General features: G+C 42.4%; 1 protein-coding gene across 8 annotated transcripts in view; it reads left to right on the top strand.

The window, feature by feature from the left end:
* Positions 1–22,349, top strand: part of shank3b (SH3 and multiple ankyrin repeat domains 3b) — a 96,933-nt gene extending 74,584 nt beyond the window's left edge. For 4 of the 8 annotated variants that reach the window (XM_060903372.1, XM_060903370.1, XM_060903373.1 and 1 more), the window contains 11 exons: positions 2,045–2,158; positions 6,554–6,629; positions 11,228–11,310; positions 11,426–11,550; positions 11,654–11,789; positions 11,907–11,987; positions 15,198–15,334; positions 15,495–15,597; positions 15,738–17,622; positions 17,808–17,837; positions 18,289–22,349. In XM_060903372.1, coding sequence (XP_060759355.1) covers positions 2,045–2,158; positions 6,554–6,629; positions 11,228–11,310; positions 11,426–11,550; positions 11,654–11,789; positions 11,907–11,987; positions 15,198–15,334; positions 15,495–15,597; positions 15,738–17,622; positions 17,808–17,837; positions 18,289–18,874 — 3,356 coding nt within the window. In that variant the 3' untranslated portion in view covers positions 18,875–22,349. Of the gene's footprint in view, positions 1–2,044; positions 2,159–6,553; positions 6,630–11,227; positions 11,311–11,425; positions 11,551–11,653; positions 11,790–11,906; positions 11,988–15,197; positions 15,335–15,494; positions 15,598–15,737; positions 17,623–17,807; positions 17,858–18,288 lie in introns of all 8 variants that reach the window. The other 4 variants (XM_060903374.1, XM_060903378.1, XM_060903375.1 and 1 more) reach the window with 3 other exon arrangements.
* Positions 22,350–22,805: the final 456 nt, after the last annotated feature.

Consider the following 22,805-nt stretch of genomic DNA (forward strand, 5'->3'; position numbering starts at 1 on the left):
TTACATACGGTTTCTACCAGCTTTTTTAGTTTGTATATATTTTCATTGTAAATAAAGTGTAAATATAGTGTTGTCAAGTTTGCTATCTTAGTTCCAGAAATTTCGTTTATTCGAGTGACTGAACTTGAACTTGAGGGGGCTAGTCAGCTAGCAAGAAAGCTGCGCACGGATGCCAAGCATTGCTGATTTAATTTTGGCGAAGCCATTTGCCAGTCTTCCTTTCGAGGAAAAAATTAAAATTAAAGAGCAGGGTAGACCAACACCTCAGATTGACTTGGTGAAAAAGGTAGGGAATAATACTCGTTCCTTTCAGCTCTCCTGGTACGAGAAAGTGAATTGGCTAACAGCAAGTGACCCACATCAACAACAGTAAATAGGCTACTTTAGTAATATGTCATGGATGGACCAAAAATATAGAATCTATTTAAAATGTTTATGCTGAGTATATTATATTGGAATATATGTTCTTCTGGATATGAATTAAACACCGCAACAATTTGGAAAACATTTTTAAACAAAAACACAGCCGAGGTCAATTTTTAAACAACATGCCACAATTTTAAAATATAAAATGTTAAAATATACCCCCCCCCCAACACCACCATCATGTATATTGGACAGTAGGCTAATGGGCCAAAAGAACCTGTTATTTCACAGTTTGTGACCCTGCCAACAATCAGCCAGATCAGAGGCAAGAGTATGGGCAAAATTGATGTGTTTTTTCTTTTAAAATCTGGAAATATCGTAACCGACCAGCCTCCCCTGTTTGAAAGACTACCAGCCGCCACTGATCCACATTCACTGGATTTTGAGAAACAGAGCATTTTTATTTTTATTTTTTGCAAATTCGATAAATAAAAACTTAATACAAAATGTCTGATAAAATTGCTTCCGGTTAGAATGTAAACAAACCGGCGAAATGACAGGAGCAATTTGTGAAAAATGTGATAATAATAATAATAATAATAATAATAATAATAATTCTTGAAAAATAAAAAAACAAGTTCTTACCATCAGATACTTTTATTCCATTTTTTTTTTTATTTTGGGGGGTTTTGTTTTTGAGTAGAGTTTTTATTTCATCTTTGGTTGGTTCAGTAACACGCGCCGCCATTTTGTTTTTCTTCTTTAGGGTTTTTTTGGTGGTTGGTAAACCAATTTAAAGGTGCATTACCGCCATCGACTGGGCTGGAGTGTGGAACAGGACATATTGGAGGGAACAAAGACTATATTCTTTTAGCTATATTCTTTTTTCTCATCTCATCTCATCTCATTATCTCTAGCCGCTTTATCCTGTTCTACAGGGTCGCAGGCAAGCTGGAGCCTATCCCAGCTGACTACGGGCGAAAGGCGGGGTACACCCTGGACAAGTCGCCAGGTCATCACACGGCTGACACATAGACACAGACAACCATTCACACTCACATTCACACCTACGCTCAATTTAGAGTCACCAGTTAACCTAACCTGCATGTCTTTGGACTGTGGGGGAAACCGGAGCACCCGGAGGAAACCCACACGGACACGGGGAGAACATGCAAACTCCACACAGAAAGGCCCTCGCCGGCCACGGGGCTCAAACCCAGAACCTTCTTGCTGTGAGGTGACAGTGCTAACCACTACACCACCGTGCCGCCTGCCCACAGTAAACTGTTGTAGTGAATTGAAAATGCCATAAGATACATATTACACATAAAACCTCCGTGTTAGCAAGCAATTGTGACAATTTGTAAACAAACATGGCCGCCAGGTTTGCTTCGTTAACCCCCGTTGTTAACTTTTTGTAAAATCTATAATTGTTCCATCGAATGTGTACGTATAATAATAATAATAATAATAATAATAATAATAAGATTGGCTGGCTTTTTTCGTGGTATATCAAATATATTTCATTCAGCTAGCATGATATTGAACTCATCTTTGACTCTGATATACCATGAAAAAAGCCAGACAATATTTCAATATACCTTTTTTTCACTGAGATCTGAGTACAGTCTTCATAAAACTGGAGTAACCATATTCAATGACCTCATTTCTCTCCTAGTGCTGAGTATAGGTGAAGGAGGATTCTGGGAAGGCTCAGTTAAAGGACGAACCGGTTGGTTTCCTGCGCACTGCGTTGAAGAGGTTCAGCTGAGACAGTATGACCCACGACTAGGTTAGAACATACATACATGAACACATCTACACCTATAGTATGCCCACACTGCATATCAAGAGCTTGATGGGAAAAAAACTGGAAATTGTAAGTGAAATTGGGCAAAGTGTACGAAAGTGTTTACAAAATTTAGACTTTTTTTTACTTTGATTTTTAAAGGGATTCTCCAGTGGATTTATTCTCAACAGTGTTGTATAAAGTACTGGGAAATCACACTCAAGTAAAAGTATTGGTACCCTTCCAAAAAATGACTTTGGTAAAAGTCAAAGTCACTGACTGAAATGTTACTCGAGTTAAAGTCTTAAAGTATCTGACATTTCTTGCACTTGAGTATGACGAGTAATGCAAAAATAAATGTACTCAAGTAATGTAATTAAAAGTACACGTAAAAGTAAACAAGCAAAGGCAATCTGAATTTGTAATATTTTTAATATTTTGGTAAACTGAAGGTAATTTGTCACCAATGGTTCATGACAAGCAATTACACTGCTGAAAATAGAGGTGCACACACAACCATTATAAACAAGAAAAAAATAAATTGGGAGAAAAATGAAGCTGCCTATCTGGCATCTGAAGATGGAGACCATAGTTTTGACACTTTTTTTTCTCATTTTTTTCCTTTGTTTTTTAAACTAAGATAAAGTACTGAAAATTAGGCATACATCACACCATTAAGAAAAAAAAAACATAAAAAAAAGCTGCTACTGTTATTGCACTTTATAAACTATGGAGGTGCATACACGACCAATTGCTGTCATAATAATCAAAAGAAAAAAGTAATTTGGAGAAAACTGAAAAACCTGAGAAAACCTCGATGTGTTTCTTTAGATTGGATGGGGAGTTTCTATAAGATAGAATTTCCACGTTTTTTGGAAGGCGTAAGAGGCACTTCATTCGATAGGACGAATCCTTCACATCAACATAAGAGAACATTGTGTTCAAATACGGCCAGGGGTGCTCATCATCAGGTTCCTCTTCATTTGTAGCCGAAGTAGCTGCTGTCTCCGTCTCCTCTTCCATCAGGGCTGTTGATTGCGAAGCTAGCTTTCTGCTTACTGCGTGAAGCCAACAGGTGTAGCCTACTGGTTGTCATGTGCAAGTGGTGAACAAGCCCAGGCACGTCCTGACTTCGTTGCAGTCAGTGGGGTTAAGGCCCACTTTACACGGGGACGGTCTGAAACAAAAACGCAAAAGTCCGTTTTCGTTCTCACTTTTTTCCGCATCTACACGACCGTTTTCAAGGAGGGAATCTGCGTCTATACGGTGACGCATAAATGTGTGGAATTCAATTGGATGTGCATGCCAGGCGGCTAGGTGGTGCTGTGAAAGACCTCCGCTATGTCTGCACGCATTCGCAACGTCTTCCGTCTTGTCTGATCTGCACATCTGCGCCGCGAAAACTTTGACTACTCTGGCTATGGTAAGTAAGAAAGTAAGTAAAAAAGTAAGAGCATACTATACCCGCCTCTGTTCATTAATGGTATATGTGCAGATTCGGTATAGATGTTCGAAGGACTCCTGGACATTTATTAAAGCTGCCAGAGCAGCTTGAAGGTCCGTTGGATCGACGTAATCAGACATGCTCTTACTTTTTTACTTACTTTCTTACTTCCCGGGCTGGCATGTACAGTATATGACATATGTATGACGTAAACGCGTACCCGACGTGAGCAGATCCGAGCAGAGTTTCGCGTATTGGGTAGTTTAGACGGATATGCAACGGGGGCTGTTTATAACTTATCCACTCTGGAAGGCGTTTTCAATTTTTTCCGTTTTTCAGCCTCGGAAACGCCGTCCCCGTGTAGACGAAAGGCACTTCCGATAAAATATTTAGTTGTTTTTACCCGACAGCGTCCTCATGTAAACGGGCCCTAAAACATGTTTTTTTTTCCTTTCTTTTTTTGTAACGAGTAACTAAACGGCTCTTTGAAAATGTATCGGAGTAAAAGTATGCAATTAAGTTAAAAAATATAGTGAAGTAAAAGTGAAAGTTCTCAAAAATTTGAAAACTCAAGTAAAGTACAAAATCTCCCAAAATGTACTTAAGTACAGTAGTGAAGTATTTTTACTTCGTTAGTATACAACACTGATCCTCAAACTTATTTTAAGTAAAAGTAGTTGCAGATTAAAAAAAATCAAGCTTTCATTTTCGGAGACCAAATAGTGTTCGAAAAAAAAATTTTCTTTAAAATGTCAGATGGGCTTCCTTCAGTGGTGATGTATGTGATGATGTCAGGTAGCGGTCACTTGGAGCAACTCAGCTGTTTATATTCTCTGTTTACATCATAGTTTTGCTAGTTTTACAAGTATTTTTATGGAATTTATTAGTTTTTAAATAAGCATGAGTCATTGTGCAGCATATAAATGCCACAATGATGCTAAAAAGAAAGCACAAGCTGGAACTGGACTGTGTTTCCGCAGAGAAAATGCAAAGTGTGCTTGATCAGCTGTGGCAAAGGATCGGCGACAGGAACTGGATCAGACATGAGACCTCGCACTGCAGAATCTTTTTTACATGATCTACAGAAAGTGTGTGTAGTGTGTGTCTGCATGCTCTAAAATCTTGGTTTATAATGGCTCAACTCGTAGCGTGACATGACACGGTGTGCTCTAAAATCTTTTTTTTTACATGATCTACAGCTGGTGCTGGGTACATTAACAAAGAGAGTGTGCGGCATGGTTTAAAACAGAGATTTTAGAGCACTTTTGAAAGTTTGATTTTTGAAATCTGCAATTACTCAAACTTAAAATAAGTTTGAGAATAAATCCGCTGGAGAATCCCTTTAAAACTGGCTAAATTTTCAGATTTACATTAATATAATTACCGGTAAGTTATGGGTTTCATTCATGATGTCACTTCAAGTCAATCACCTCTTGTTTTAACATTTTGAAATCTGCATGAAGAAATCTAGAAAAAAAAAGGTACCCTATGTGTACATGTGGCTACTGCCTATAAATAAAATTGTTTTCTGATCCCATGTCCATACTGTAAATATAGCATATATACATGTTATCAATGATACTCGCCTCATCTCTTGCAAGCATCACCAAGCTGTGAGCAGCATCAGGGCTGGTAGTATTTTGGTGACCAATTTTGTTTATTGTCTTTTGTTCAAAATACAGTGCTGTGAACTAGATCTATTTTCAAAATAGTAAGAAAGAAAGCACTTGTTCATGAAATGTCGTAGAAGCATTATTTAGTTCTAATGAGCACATTTTGTTTCAGAAGTGTAGTGTAAATACTCTAAAATAAAATTAAAAAAATTAAAGCGATTAGCAGAAGTTTGACGAATTATACTTTTAGCTTTTACTCTTAGTTTTCACGAAGGAGTTGATTTATTCCCACATGGGATTTTTATAATTGCAAACCGAGCGGATCGCTCAAAAGATTCCAACGTCGTCTTCGCTGCCTTCTCGAGTTTTGTTGAATGGCTGGAATTCTTGGCGTAAATATCTGCCAAAAAGCTCAAAATAACTTACAAAACCTTTCATTTGACCTTGCAGAAGGACCAAGCAAAAGCTGTGATAATCAAAAGGTCAGTTTTCTTAAAATAAACACCACTTACTGGATATCGAATCAGTAGCCTTGGCGAACCACGAGGTGAATTTCATTTATCTTTTTATCTGCCGATTATCTTCCGATACTGTGAAGTTATAACGAGGTTTCTCTTATTCCGTTTCTGGTTCTGATTGGTTCCGAAGTTTATCAAGAAGTAGAACGGGTAATCGAACTTGATCAGGATAAGTGTTGATTGGTTACGAAGTTTCTCTATTTTTACACTCATTCTTACATTCTGACAACACGCTGGCATAGTGGCTACTTCCCCGCTTCGCCTCTATGAGGCAATAGCCACAAAAATGTGTGATGAAACATGGTGCTCACATGATGAAATTTTGTACGTTCCGCGACCAGAGGTTCTTTAGAAATCCGGTTAATTCCAAATGTGAAACAAGAAAAAAAATCACATCTAAAGGGTTAATCACAATTCTACTGAAAGACACACTGATAGACTGATTATCTAAAAGCAACGGTTATATATTGATTTAAAAATAATAAATATGACCGTAAATACTATCTTTAGAGCATTTCTACAGCCGTGTTTGTTCATTCGACTGGCTCCTAAGTTGATCTTTGAAAAAAGGTTTGAAAATAAAAACCTTTCTATTTTGTAAAGTAAAACTGCCGAAGCACATAGGAAAAAAATATTTTGGTCTAAAGCTGATTTTTCATCATTTTTTCATCATTTGTTTGGCAGAATTTAGCTCCAGTGACAGCCATCCAATGGATTTTCCCACACCACTACACATACAGTGCATGTGATTGGATTTGTGCATTAATTGTTTAACATGTACACATCTCATGATTTAGTATTCAGTATGTTGTTTGTTTTACAGAAACAAGAGAAGATCGCACCAAGAGGCTTTTTAGGCATTACACCGTTGGCTCCTATGATAATTATACCTCCTACAGGTACACACTCTTCTGTTCCACTTCTCCCTCTTCTGTATTTTGGTTTGGAGCATGTCCTATAGTGCAGGAGTTTGCATGTTCTCCCCATGTCTGTGTGGGTTTCCTCCACGGGCTCCGGTTTCCTCCACAGTCCAAAGACATGCAGTTAGGTTAAAGTGCTGATGACACGTTTTTGACATCTTTGGCGATGTTTTATAACATAAAAAGTAATTCCTGATGATCCATATATTAATTCACGAAGGTGCCTATTTTACAAGTTATGATAAAAAACGCGGCTATTTGGGCAAATTTGACGGGGCTGCAGCACCCAGGAGACGACAGAGGAGGAGGAGCTATATGACGTCAGCAAAAGAACCTTCCTCCTAACTTACCAGTTTGTTGTTGATGCGGCAGGTGTTCAGTTTATCATTATTAGTATTTTTATTATACATTATTATACATTATATATATATATATATATAGTTATAGTTATAGTTATTATGCCTTCATGTTGTGTTGCCGGCTTTTGCTCCAAAACCCACAAGGATGGGGTAAGTTTATTCAAGTTTCCCAGAGATCCCGAGCTGCATGCGAAGTGGGTGAAGCAAGTCAGGCGCACACGTGACAAGTGGGAGCCCTCACCAACATCTGTCCTGTGCTCTGAACACTTCGATTTGGATTGTTTTGACACCCTTCCCAGCTTAAAAGAATCTCTTGGGTGTTCAGTTCAGCACAAACGTGTGCTGCTACCATCAGCAGTGCCTACACAGTGTTGCCAGATTGGGAGGTTTCCCGCCCAGTTGGGCGGTTTCAAGTGCATTTTGGTGGGTTTTGAACATACTTTGGGCTGGAAAACGTCAGCAGTATCTGTTGCCAGATACAGCCCAAAATATGTTCAAAACCCACCAAAATGCACTTGAAACCACCCAACTGGGCGGGAAACCTCCCAATCTGGCAACACTGCCAGTATTCCGGAGGGGGTCTACTAGTAGCTATGCCGGATCCAAAGACAGTCCTCCTGTCAGAGCATGTGTTGTGAAACGACATAAGATAAAGGTACGTAGAGCTATAGATTCTACATGATAATCATAAATGTAATCATAAAGTCGGCGTGATATCAGTCATGTATTTGCTTGTGAAAGCTTGCGGCTTTCATGTAACTGCCGCCTAGCAACGAGAGGCAAAGGGTAAAGAGGGTAGGCTATCATAGATTCTATTCAGAAGAGATCAACACAATTCTAGACTCCCAGAAGAGGAAGAGCTAGCACTAGAGAGTTCACCGGTGTTTTCATGCGCCATTTCCATTGAGTAGAACCAGAGTAGAACAGCCAGTGAACCGCAGCGTGTTCTTCCGCTGACGTCACAACATGGCCGCGAGCCACGGACCCAGTTTTCTTGCGCTGTGCAATTAAAAGTTGGATATTCGCATAACAACAGCTTCTTTTCACGTAATTATAACAGAAATCTAACATGTTTGCCATGTTGTATAGTTTATTTAAGAAATTGCATAGAGTCATGTTCGTGTCATCAGCCCTTTAACTGGCTACTCTAAATTGCCCATAGATGACTTGCAACCACGTGATCAAAACATGCTACGTCATGAGCGTCCGCCATGATGGTGGATATACAAAGCCACTAGGACGGCAGCCGCTGAAAGCGTGTCTGTAAACAATGCTGAATTTTCTCAGTATTACCACGATTTGAACGGTCGAGCGAAGAGTCGATACAAAGGGAATATAGATATGTGTAGTTTTGACCCATGTTATTTAAAAAAAGTCAGGCTTTTCTGAAGATAAGACGCTTCTATTGACCATCGAGTACCCAGATATCACGTTCTATCTGGTTTAGCAGACTTTGTGGGTTGACAAATCTCAAATGAAGGCTTATAAGTCCATGGAAGCCTCTAACTACTTTGTTTCTGGATGGGTAAATACCTTATTCATTAAACCAGTCAACAATGACAAAGCAATTGTACCTGCAAGGGTAAGTTAGGGCTTCTTTTGCATTTAGTTTACTTCTATGTGTAAACAACAGACGAAGTGTGAAATTTTGACAAATCTCTAGTTTTATGGCTCACAAATCACATTTCAATTTATTTCAGGTACAATTTTTCTGGCGCTCCTAGAAGCAAAATGGTAATACACGTGTTAAAATTATAACAATGACCGACCATGACAAGAAAGAACGCTCATTTTATAGCAAAATTCAAGCAACACGAAATAAAATTCTTCCATGATATTATCGAGAAAGCTTTTGAATCTCACCTGAGATAAAATGATCACTGCAAACATGAGCTGTTTGGGTTTTAGTCTCTGTTCGATCAGCCCTGCCGATGTTGTTCAGCCGCGCTCGTCTCCTCTCCGTACTAAGCCTCAGAGTTTCCTCGCCCTCTTTCCAAATCACGGACGGAATTCTAAAAAATCAGAACATGCTATGGTCACGAGTACTATTGTGACCACAACCATATACAGCACGAAGATATGGCATCGCTAAAAGAACGCTTAAAGCAATGGAAAAACAGAGTTACGCACTATGTTTTGTATGGAATGTCGCTCGACCCCCGCATTTGTACATCCACCAACATGGCCGACATCCGGGTTTCTATTTTGCTTTGATGTCACTTGCAAGTCAGGGATAGGTGTGAATGTGTGAGTGTGCAGAAAGGAACTGGCCACCCTACTGCTGCAATTCTGGCCAAGTCAACCAAACATGGTTCACCTCAAGCCCAGATTGGGTTTGGCAGTGACGACGACGACTATAGTGCAGCCTGTAAACAGTTATAACATGATAAGTGCTGCCAGGCAAAACAAACCTCACCCACCAGCACTGATTTCATACCTATATGTTGATAATGGTAATATTTCTCAATCATCAGCTGTCAGGTTATAGTCCTATGAAAATCCATGACCTTGAGTTTAGCATTTCAAAGTCATTCAAGGCCAAAGGTCATGGCGGCAACTGAAAGCCCATATGGGACTTTGTATATGTTGATAATGGTAAACATCTGGCTATCATGAACCATTTTAAAGTTATAGCCCTTTGAAAACCCATGACCTTCAGTTTGACCTTTCAAGCTCACTCAAGGTCAAAGATCATGGTGCCAAATGAAAGCCCATATGGCACTTCCTAGAAGTTCTCATCTCATCTCATTATCTCTAGCCGCTTTATCCTGTTCTACAGGGTCGCAGGTGAGCTGGAGCCTATCCCAGCTGACTACGGGCGAAAGGCGGGGTACACCCTGGACAAGTTGCCAGGTCATCACAGGGCTGACACATAGACACAGACAACCATTCACACTCACATTCACACCTACGGTCAATTTAGAGTCACCAGTTAACCTAACCTGCATGTCTTTGGACTGTGGGGGAAACCGGAGCACCCGGAGGAAACCCACGCGGACACGGGGAGAACATGCAAACTCCGCACAGAAAGGCCCTCGCCGGCCACGGGGCTTGAACCCGGACCTTCTTGCTGTGAGGTGACAGCGCTAACCACTACACCACCGTGCCACCCTTCCTAGAAGTTGATAATGGTAAATATCTGTCTGCTGTCAACCGTTTTCAAGTTACAGCCCTCTGAAAATCTGTGACCTTGAGTTTGACCTTTCAAAGTCACTCAAGCTCAAAGATCATGATGCCAAATGAAAGCCCATATGGGAGTTTCTGTATGATTCATAATAGTAAAGACCGTTTTTGAGTTATGATGGAAAATATGTTATTTTGACTGAAAGGTTGACCTTTCCAGTGACCTTGACCTTCACCTTGACCCGATTACCCCCAAAATTTAATCAGGTAATCTACGGACCATTGCCTGCCTACCCTGAAAATTTGAAGTCAATTGGTGTAACCGTCTAGACGCTAGATTGTTAAAAGGCAGGCACAAAAACAAACAAATAAACAAACCGCACTGATTACAATACCTCTCCCCACTTACTCCGTCATGAGCGAGGTAAATATCAGCTAATAAAGCTTGAACATTCATATTCACTGTACACATGCTTGATATTGTGCTTTTTTAAATGTTGGGCATGTTATATTGTGTATAAATATGAAAATCAGTGGAATCAGTGGGGCGGCACGGTGGTGTAGTGGTTAGCACTGTCACCTCACAGCAAGAAGGTCCGGGTTCGAGCCCCGTGGCCGGCGAGGGCCTTTCTGTGCGGAGTTTGCATGTTCTCCCCGTGTCCGCGTGGGTTTCCTCCGGGTGCTCCGGTTTCCCCCACAGTCCAAAGACATGCAGGTTAGGTTAACTGGTGACTCTAAATTGAGCGTAGGTGTGAATGTGAGTGTGAATGGTTGTCTGTGTCTATGTGTCAGCCCTGTGATGACCTGGCGACTTGTCCAGGGTGTACCCCGCCTTTCGCCCGTAGTCAGCTGGGATAGGCTCCAGCTTGCCTGCGACCCTGTAGAACAGGATAAAGCGGCTAGAGATAATGAGATGAGATGAGATGAGATATGAGAATCTTAAACATGTGCTCAATTTCAGGGATTTTATAGACGCTAACTAACCTGATCTCATGGAGAAATGGAGCGTGTCAGATGCACTTGATTTATGTTTTCTCATGAAATGTAAGAAGATGTAAAATTCATATGATTCTTACCACTGACCTGTATCCTCAGTGATTATGTAATTGAAGAGAAAACTGCCACACTGCAGAAGAGAGACAGTGAGGGATTTGGCTTTGTTCTTCGAGGGGCTAAAGGTAATGTAAATATAAATATAAGCTCTCCACACACACACATTTACACACAGATGCCTGTTATGTGCCAATTGTGTCTTATGTATCTCTGTGTTTGTGTGTTCTCTACTACTACTAGCGGAAACTCCAATTGAAGAGTTCACTCCGACTCCTGCGTTTCCTGCACTGCAATATCTGGAGTCAGTGGATCTGGATGGGGTGGCATGGAGGGCGGGGCTACGAACTGGGGACTTCCTGATTGAAGTGAGGAACTGTTGGATCTAAAAGTGTTTTTTTTTTTTTCCTGAGCCTGGAAAATAAGTTTGTCAGAGATATTACAATAAAACCACCCTTCCCTGTGACTCAGGTGAACGGGGTCAGCGTGGTAAAAGTGGGCCATCGGCAAGTGGTCTCTCTGATTCGGCAAGGTGGGAGTCGTCTTCTGATGAAAGTGGTGTCAGTGACTCGGAAACCTGACACTGGTGATGTTGTTCGCAAAAAGGGTGTGCATCCAAATATCACAAAGCACCACACATGCGACCATAAGACCATAAGAATCCCACTCCGGTGTGTTAAACTGTGTCTCTTTATGTTGCTTGTTTTGTTTGATGGCACTTCAGCTCCTCCACCACCCAAGAGAGACCCCAGTACGAGTCTAACCCTGCGCTCCAAAAGCATGACTGCAGAGCTGGAAGAGATGGGTAAAACACACACACACACACACACACACACACACACACACACACACACACACACAGGCAGGCCTAAGGAATGAGTCTTGAACCTTTCATCATAACCATTAGCATCAATCGTAAAACTCCAAGCACTTGAAGAAGACAATTTGAACTAATTAGTGTATATATCTCATCTCATTATCTCTAGCCGCTTTATCCTGTTCTACAGGGTCGCAGGCAAGCTGGAGCCTATCCCAGCTGACTACAGGCGAAAGGCGGGGTACACCCTGGACAAGTCGCCAGGTCATCACAGGGCTGACACATAGACACAGACAACCATTCACACTCACATTCACACCTACGGTCAATTTAGAGTCACCAGTTAACCTAACCTGCATGTCTTTGGACTGTGGGGGAAACCGGAGCACCCGGAGGAAACCCACACGGACACGGGGAGAACATGCAAACTCCACACAGAAAGGCCCTCGTCGGCCACGGGGCTCGAACCCGGACCTTCTTGCTGTGAGGCGACAGTGCTAACCACTACACCACCGTGCCGCCCCAAGATTTATGTTTTTATGGTAATTTATGTTGTTTACTACTTACAATCAAATTTATAAAAATGATGAGACAATAATTGAAGATTTTGACAAAGATCATTTATTGAATGGTAAAAAATTTGCTCAAAAATCCGAGTAGTATGGAAGTTATGGCCATTTTTTGGTTTGCGCTGAGAATTTAATTGTTAATGAATTAGTTTTGATTAACTAATTAATTAGTGATCAATTGATAAGTTAGTTGGCATCATTTTCATGGACTGTAAATGACCTGGTACTTCCTTTTATTTTGTTATGTCAAAAGATTTAGAAGTTATAACATTTAGAAGGGTATTTTTCGAGGACAGTAGTCACACTTTCTCTGATCATTTTTAAATTTGTCCTTTATGTGGAACAATTGACCGAATTTAGCCGAATTATCAACATTCAAAGTGGCATAACTTTGTTAATATTTGTCACAGAAAGAAAATTTAAACAGAATGTTAAAGTTTAATTCAAGCCCTTGGTAACATTTATGATACACATACATCAAGTTCATTTTTTGTCACATACCTACATTCTGGGCTTTAGCTATTCTAGCCTAATTATATCTGCTAGGCCTACGACTACTACTACTACTACTAATAATATTACTACTACTACGACTACTACTACTGCTACTACTACTGTTATTATTATTATTATTATTATTATGAGGAAGAATAAGAATATTTACAGCTGATGAGTTGAATCAGGTGTGCTAATTGATGTGCTAAAATACTAAACTTTGCTGTGCTGTGGCCCTACAGTAGTGTTCTCTAAATCCCTTTGTGCATTTTAATGAGAAACACGTAGCTCCACATAAGTTCTGCTTCCTGTCTGCGCACAGTGCCTTGCATAAGTATTCACTCCTGAACTTACTGAACTTCTACACATTTTTAGTGTTGCAATCTGGAACTGAAATGAATTAATCAGCATTGTTTGTCACAATTTTACACAAAATAGCTCATAATCTTAGAGCTGTAGTCATGATGACCTTCATAAAGTTTAAGACAAGTTCAAGACCAGGACTAGCCAAGAGCAAGTCAACACAGAGTCTTAAGGGGTCAAGGCCAAATCAAGATCAAATCTAAATGAAAGCAAGACCGAGTCAAGATCTCATCTCATCTCATCTCTAGCCGCTTTATCCTTCTACAGGGTCGCAGGCAAGCTGGAGCCTATCCCAGCTGACTATGGGCGAAAGGCGGGGTACACCCTGGACAAGTCGCCAGGTCATCACAGGGCTGACACATAGACACAGACAACCATTCACACTCACATTCACACCTACGGTCAATTTAGAGTCACCAGTTAACTTAACCTGCATGTCTTTGGACTGTGGGGGAAACCAGAGCACCCGGAGGAAACCCACGCGGACACGGGGAGAACATGCAAACTCCACACAGAAAGGCCCTCACCGGCCCCGGGGCTCGAACCCAGGACCTTCTTGCTGTGAGGCGACAGCGCTAACCACTACACCACCGTGCCGCCCCGAGTCAAGATCAGGACCGAAAATCATCAAATTCATTTTGAGACCAGGCCTTTACTTCAACTTGGTTTGATTCATGCATTATGCTGAACAATGATTATGTTTTTTAGAAGAAGGGATTACTTCTTGTCAAACTTTAAACAAGACAGGTATATACACTCGCTGGCCACTTTATTAGGAACACCCGTACATCCACCTGCTGTTTTATGCAGCTCTCTAATCAGCCGATCACTTGGGAGCAGCACAATGCATCAAATCATGCAGATAGAAATCAAGAGCTTCGGTTAATGTTCACGTCTTCAAATATCAGAACGGGAAAAACTGTGATCTCAAAGTGTGACTTTCTTTCACTGTGGCATGGGTGTTGGTTTGAGCCAGGTGGACTGGTTTATTTGAGTATTTCAGAAACTGCTGATCTCCTGGGGGTTTCGCAGGCAAGTCTACACAGAATGGTGCAAAAAACAAAAAACAGTGAGTGAGTGACAGTGCTGTGGATGGAAACAACCGCCTCGTTGGTAAGAGAGGTCAGAGGAAAATGGCCAGATTGGTTCGAGCTTTTTTGCCAGGAAGGATATAGCAACTCATAGCAACTCTTTACAACCGTGGTGAGCAGAAAAGCATCTCAGCATGCAACAGAAGAAGAACACATTGGGTTCCACTCCTGAAGCCAAGAACAGGAATCTTAGAAAGAATCAAGAACAAGTCCCTATTAAAGTGGCCAGTGCGTGTATATGGCAGTGCAAAAAAAGTGAACCAAGCATCAGTTATTAGCTTCAATGTTCAGTTTGAATTGATTCATGTTGATTCATCCCTGCTTCTTACCTACAAGCATCAAGGAGAAGAAGGGGAGGTAAGACGAAATATTATGAGATTGATTCAGTGTGCTGGGGGTTTTATTGTGGTGGGGGTATTTACTGTGGTGTACTGTGTGGTGTTAAATTGTATGTGTACAGTGTACATTGTGAAAAAGCAAATGTGTATTTTCCTACATGCGTATGGCCTTGTATTCCTTATTTTGGACTGTATATATGGCTTGCAATGGCAACTGTTTGTGCTTAAATGTGTGTTTTGTGAATAAAGCATTATTGAGTGTTGCTGTTGTTGTTGTTTCATAAAGGGTGTCATGGATTTTTCCTTTTTTTTTGAGTGTGTGTTTGGATGTGTTCCTCACAGAGAAGTTGGATGAGATGCTGAGTTCTCCAAAAGAGCCTGTCGTGGTGATGAGACAACGGCCTTCAGACGCAGACTCCAGAGCAGCCACTGTGAAACAGAGACCAACCAGCCGGCGCATCACACAGGCAGAGATTAGTGTAAAATACACACACATATACATAGCACATTGTTCATATTTATTTCAAATGATCAGATAAACATAATACTTGATAAATGTAATGCTTAATAAACTATTTTACTTAAGCTGTTTTGTGTGTGTGTGTGTGTGTGTGTGTGTGTGTGTGTGTGTGTGTGTAGTCTCTTTTGGAGAGGCAGGGGATGCAAATATCTCCTGGAGTGTCTCTTGGTGTGGATAAAAGTCACATGCAACTGCAAGGGATGACCAGAACCAAATCATTTGGTAAAATCATGAATGTAGTTATTATATGTGGACGCTCATGCACATGATCACATCATGAACCTTCTTGCAAACATCTTATAGTAACTTGTTTTGCACATGAAATGTATTAATGCTTCATGAGCATAATTCACTTTGTTCAGGTGCACCAGAAGATGAAAGGATATCTGCTTTAATTGGGGAGCACCGCTTTCCGAGAAGCTCCTCAATGACTGACAGCTTCCGACAAGACAGTATCCCACCCCCTCCACAAACTGCACCTCCTCCCCCTCCAACACCATACTTTCTGGAATCAGGTCCTCCGCCATCTTTCTTGCCTCCTCCACCTCCAACACGTGCAGCCAATCAGACCCGTTCAAGCTTCCGGCCAGGTGCAGAACCCAAGCTCCACGGTCCTGTCATGACGGACCGCCAGAGGAAGGCTCGTTCTATGATTATTCTTCAGGACACCGCCCACCTTCCAGTGGAGCCCGCCCCCATTCCCAGGCCAGCGACACCTACCTCTGGGGCAGCTCCTCCTGAGCGTGGTCGTAGGCGTGGCCAACCTGTGGAGAACCCGTATGCTAATGTGGGCCGTTTGAGTGCAGTCTATACCCCTACCAAACCCCAGCGCAGGAAGAGTCCACTGGTCAAACAAGGTCAGGTTGAGGAGGGCACAGCTGCCCAGGCTGGTACTGGTAGGGATCCCTCTCCCCTAGGAGGATCTCGGATCCCTCACAGCAGTCGAGCAGAGCAGTTCCAGCAGCAGGTGCTCTCTGAGAGGGCTAGGATTACACCTCCAGGAGCTCGTCGCAGGACCAGTGTGTTCCTTTCTGTTGAAGGGAGCACCACTGAGCCTCAAACCACCCCCTTACTATCCCAGTCACATTCAGTGGATGAGCTGGCTGAGCTGCCACCTCCAGCACCCATGCTTTCTCCTGGTCTGCCCCCAGGGGGTTCCACGTTTATACATCCTCTCACCGGGCGTCCTTTGGACCCCTCCTCTCCATTAGCACTTGCTTTGGCTGCAAGAGAGCGTGCACTCAGTGGCCGTACTACGCCCACTCCCACACCCACTCCCTCACCATCACCCACTCAGGGTAGAGCAGTGGAGAGACCAGAGACAGAGGGAGGAGTCACACCACCTGCTGCTCTTGAGGCTTCACCTTCTGATTCCTGGAGAGAAGAGCCTCTAAGCATCACAACAGAAACTGCTAGTCAGGTGACAAATGGCAGTCCTGTATCTGGGCGAAGTTTGGAGGACTCCATGGTGCCACCAACCGTGCAGATCGTCCAACCAGCATTGATTGACACAGAGCACAGCCAACCAGTAGTTCCACCTTCCATGCCTTCACCTGCCCCAACCCTCTCAAACCTGGCAGGGCGGAGCATGACCATGAGCTCAGAGGAGGATGCAGAGCCCTACACAGTCACCTTGCCCCCTGCACTTCTCTCATCTAGTGATGAAGAAACCAGGGAGGAGCTCCGAAAGATTGGCATTGTCCCTCCCCCACAACCCTTTGCCAATGGCCTTCTAATAAAGGAAACGCCCAAAGTCACCATCAGCATTTCTCCAGGGGCATCTCCAAGGCCTTCTATAGCAAAGATCTCCTCTGGCAAAGCAAGTGACTCCACGGCAGACTCTGGTGTCGAAGACCCCCACATGGAGACTACTAGTACTGTTTCCACAGTCTCCAGCATGTCCACTTTGTCATCAGAGAGCACAGACTCTGCCCACGCCAGCAAGCCACGTTGCGGGGTGGGCCGCGGCCGCCCCGTCCATCTCAGGGACCCACTGCTTAAACAGTCGTCAGACAGTGAGCTGCTTCCACACCCACCCAGCACAGGCCCTGTCCGCCCACGCTACCTGTTCCAAAGACGTTCTAAACTCTGGGGGGAGGAGCCCAGGGCTCAAGTGGGCATAGCTGATGATAGTAGGCCTGCTGCAATGGGGGCAGAGTTACTAAGTAAAGATACGCATTCTCTAGGGGAGGAGCCACCAATGGGAGTACTTGATCCTGGCAGAAGGTCACCAGTGGGTGGCGCCAGGTAAGAAGCTTCTGTGAGTCTCAACTAATGGTTCACACACTTGCATGTACCGCACTAAAATCTTCTCAAACTTTTGAGCAACACCCACCACCACTGAACACAGCTGTTAGTGTTATACGGGTTTCGTTTACACACCTCACGTAAGCACATAACACACACTTATGTGTCTCTATATGTCCTTGCAGATGTGGAGAGAATGGAGAAGAGAGTAAATCGTAGGTTTTTAGCTCTGTGGGTAAAAGACACCTCTTCGTCCAACTAATTTTCACTAAAATTCCTTACTGCATCATAACTTATAGACGCAATTATCATGCATGGCTTTTATTAAAGTATATTAAAGCCATAAGTTGACTAATTCCAAGCTTAAAATTCTAAGCTTAAAGCATTGAATATACTGTATGCTGTATAGTTTCAGTTAAGTAGGTCTTTCAGTAAACCCCTGAGGTAGGTTTTGGCTTCAATCTAATTTCAGAATTTGTTTTTAAATGGAAAACCAAAAATAGAGCTGCATACTAACTGTTTTGCTTACAGCACTAACTGTATACTGTCTTCCTATAAAGATATTATACTGTCAAATGCAATGTCTTTTCCTGTATTGTGACTGACTTGAGCGTTTTGGTTTCATTATTTAACTTGCCCTCCCAAACCCCTGTTTCTCCCCATCAGACTCTTCAGCAGCCTTGGCGAGCTCCACACCATCTCACAAAGGAACTATGGCACAACTTTCACTATCCGCCCAGGAAGTCGCTACCCAGTAACCCGCAGGACACCCAGCCCGGGGGCCACTCCAGAGCGAAGTGAGCCTCTGGGTCCAATGCGTACATTTGGTCCCCACCACCACCACCATCACCACCATACCATCCTCAAGTCCTCCAGCCTGAGCCTCCCACAGGAGCCCAAAGAGGTGCGCTTTGTCATGCGGAGTGCCAGTGCTCGTGCCCGCAGCCGCTCCCCTTCCCCGTCACCCTGTGCCTCCCCATGCCCCTCACCGGTCCTGGGCGCCCCACTATTGGCCCTGCGGCCCTTCAGACAGCGCCCTCTTGCACTGTGGAGCAAGTATGACGTAGGCGAATGGTTGGAGAGCGTGGGACTAGGGGAACATCGTGCCCGCTTCTTAGAGCATGAAATTGAAGGTGCGCATCTACCTGCGCTCACCAAGGACGACTTAGCTGAATTGGGAGTTACACGGGTGGGGCACCGGATGAACATTGAGCGTGCACTCAAACAGCTGTTGGAGAGCTCAGGAGCTTAATAAATTCTAGAGAATAGAGTTAAATAAAATCCTTGCCAAATTGTACCACTATTACTTGCAGGCCAGCAGCCAAGCTGGCTAAACGATTCCTCAGCCTCACACAAACCCTCCCTCATGACTAATCCACTTGATTATACACATCCAAGCACAATTCCAAAACGTAAGACCTTTACGCTATTTAGTCACAATTGGCGTATAGTCTGTAGACTGTGTTGATTGATGGGCCCTGTGCCCTGGAAGGGATCCATCGAGTCAGTGGGCTGGACTGGCATGGCTGCTATATTACAAAAAGAAAAAGTAAGGATCTCAGTAATTCACTGTTGGGAGAAAAAAAAATAGACCTTTTAAAGCCAATGCTTCCATGTGCCCAGGGTTTACAATTCATGATATTTATTCACAGTCTTTCAGTCAAAAATGCCTTGCAGGAAACTTAGAATTTCATAAAACAACAAACTGGATGAGGCTTGTAAGTGTACAAGTGACAATCTCCCCTTAAAGGTGCACTATGTGGATACAAACTCAAAGCAAACGTTTGCTTTTTCAAATAGGCCATAATTAATAATAATAATAATAATAATAATAATATGAGCTAATCTTTGTGTGGATGTTTGAACTGGTTCCACTATTATTTATCATTTAATCTGTGTTTTTTTTGGTAACAATGTACGTACTCATCTGTTTGTAGCATAAATGAAATCATTTGATAAAGAAATTAAAAAATAAAGAAATAAAGGCAAGGGATAGCAAAATGTTCTAAGCTAATTAAGCTAAAAATATCAGTGATCAGCATCAAGTTTCAATGATTGAGGATGATGTTCAGTGTAACGATCCAGCATAATGCACCTTTAACCCTAAAACAACCTTTCATAATACAAGTGTGGCCTTGAGATAGTACTGCCGCCATTCAAATTTGATAAAGAAGAGTATTTTCAGGAATACAGTCAGTTTTATATGTATATGATATATGGGCGTATATATTCAAACAACAGAATGTATGAGTGTTAAACGAGATATGCGTCTTATGCCCTGTGTGTGTGTTGATTTTATCATATTTTATCTTTGTTACGTTAAATATGAATGAATAGATTGAACATAAGCCCAATCATAGTTACTATCTCCCCCATAGTATTCCTTGTGATTTCTTAGATCGAAAATATTTGCAGTAAAGAAAACCTTTCGTAAACTTAGGAAATGAGTTGAAATACAGCTTATTAGTTTTTTTGTCATTTATGAATAAATGTGAGGTGAGATTGTATATTGAGTATTTATTTTCAATTAGAGAGATACTTCAATACTATGGGGAGTAGGTAGCAGTTTTGTTACCTTTTTGTGTTCTGGATGGGTGTCATGATTTAATGCAGATTTGTAAAATTACTTGATTAATAGATTGTTCTTTTGTGTAATCGGGAATTTTGTTATAAAACAGGCTTTGGTTGAGTGAAAAGTTTATGCTACTTAAGGGCTTACAATCATGCTAATCGTGTTTATGATGCACACGTGGACTGACACGATTGTACACTTTTCAAAAGAAAGAAAGATGCTCATGTGATATCGATCACTAACCAACTACATTATCAAGGAGTCGAAGAGGCAGTTGTTTTTTCTTTTTTCTTTTTTGAATTACAAGAGCCATGAAAACCAACAAGCCGCTGTACGAGCTTTCGAGTTCAAATTATGATAATAGGGAAAAAGGCTTTTCTTGTAATGCTGTGAAAACATCTGGGGACTAAGGTGCCTCGAACACTGCCTTCGATGACATCCAAACTTAGCACAGTAATGTGGTTTAAATTCAATCCAATCTTTCTCCAATAACCAAAGTAATTGATCAGTTCAGTGGTGGTTCTGAAATCGGATCCATTTAATCATAATGTTAAACGCGAGATAAATTTCACGTCTATCTGTCGCCAGAATCCTACCACGTAACCCAAGAGGCTCACACTTGCCTCTCATCCAGATGATACATTTGCACAAAGTGGAGGGTGCTACTTTCTTATAAGCCATTTGCATAGAACACTGCTGTTCGCTTTCTCTCTCTCTCTGTCTCTCTCTCTCTCTGTCTCTCTCAGATGCACAAACACATCCCACTCAAGCACAGAATGATACACAGCTTCATGGACGGTTGACAGTACCCAGTATGCAGCTGGCAGTCTCAGTATGGATGTAATATCCGTCAGGGTATAACAGATCTTGAGCGTGTAAGAGCTGTTGAATTGTTAAAGCAATGAACTACTATGATGACTGGTCAGCGTGTGGCACCCACTCACTCAATTTAGGAACTAAAAGGACCTCTTCCTTTGGAGTTTTGATGTTTTTTTTTTTTTTAATGTAATTGTTGTTGAATTTAGTTCAGTAATTCGAAGTACAAAGTCTGACCATGTATACTTTGAAGAGAATATTGTACCCAAATAATAAGTTGACATATTTATAAATCTATTGCTCATGGCTTTGAGGATGAATCTGGCACATTGTCCTGGATGAAATGAAGTGAATTGAAATGAAACAAAACAGCCTGGCCATTTCTGTGTTGTGTTCATCCACCTCTATGGTTCGAGTCCTGTACTGCCACGAAACTGCACTCGACTTGATCGCTTGATGTTTACAGGGATGTGATTTGGGGCTGGTGAAATTATCTGAAAATTTTAGCCGGGGGTCTGGGGGCCGCAGGCCCCCAGCTGGTCCAGGGCAGCGCCCTGGTGGGGGGACAAGGGGGGAAGCCCCCCGAAGCTCCTGGGTTTTGGGGTTTTCTGACTTAAAAATTGTATTAAAATGGCAAGCAAAACACACAAGAAAAAACTTGTCATGATTAACAAATTCAAGCCAATTTAATGGTCAACATGCAACTCTGACACACACACACACACACTCTCGCTCACTCTCTCTCTCACTCGCACGGGCATGCACTCTCTCTCGCGCGCGCGCGCACGCACGCACTCTCTCTCGCTCTCTCTCACTCGCGCACACACACACACTCTCACTCACACACTCTCACTCACACACACACACACACACACACACTCTCACTCACACACACACTCTCACTCTCTCTCACTCACATACACACCCCAAAGAACCAGCGCGGCAGGGCCCGCTAGCCCCGCGCCTTGGGACGTAATTCGCCCCGCGGCGCTCTGCTTAGGTTTCGTTTCTATCCCGGGCTCCAGCCCGACTTTGGACGCTCGTAGCTCGGGCAGGGGAGGTCCCAGTATCCCCAAACTTGACAGCCAGAGACCTTTGCCCTCTCCCCAAAGAACGAAATCGCTGAACAAATGTCTCACAGTCTCATGTCCAACGTCTGTAGCAACCTCTTTCTCCAACCATTCCCAGCGGGACTTGTTTTTCACTATTCTGTCAATTTCTTTAACTCGATTTGCATCTTTACGCTCGATCACGGAGGCTGCCATCTTTCAACTCTTTGTTTGAAGCGAGCTTACGTACAGCTATCTAACAAGCGCGTTCATTGGTTGTTACAGAGCGATGGGCCAATCACGTACCTCGTTTCATCTCAATGACGTAATTGCGTAAATGACGTAATTACGTCAATGAGATGAAACGAGGTACATGATTGGCCCATCGCTCTGTAACAACCAATGAATGCGCTCGCTTCAAACAAAGAGTTGAAAGATGGCAGCCTCCGTGATCGAGGCGTAAAGATGCAAATCCGAGGCTGCCATCTTTCAAACAAAGTCGGAACGAATAGGATACGAATGTGGATTTGAGGGAAAAATAGGAAACATTTTTTTTTCAAGTTTTGAGGTGAAAAAAGCGGAATTCCGCGAATTCACAGAAAAATCACATCCCTGTGTTTAGCCGATAAACCGATGAGATGAAAACAAACACGGTGCAGTGTCATGGACATCCAGGACACGAATACGAGAAAGATACTCTAAAGCAATTAGAAAACAAAAAGCAAACTCCATGTTGATTATTGTCT

Source organism: Neoarius graeffei, chromosome 21 (genome assembly GCF_027579695.1).
Source record: "Neoarius graeffei isolate fNeoGra1 chromosome 21, fNeoGra1.pri, whole genome shotgun sequence".
Classification (NCBI taxonomy): domain Eukaryota; kingdom Metazoa; phylum Chordata; class Actinopteri; order Siluriformes; family Ariidae; genus Neoarius; species Neoarius graeffei.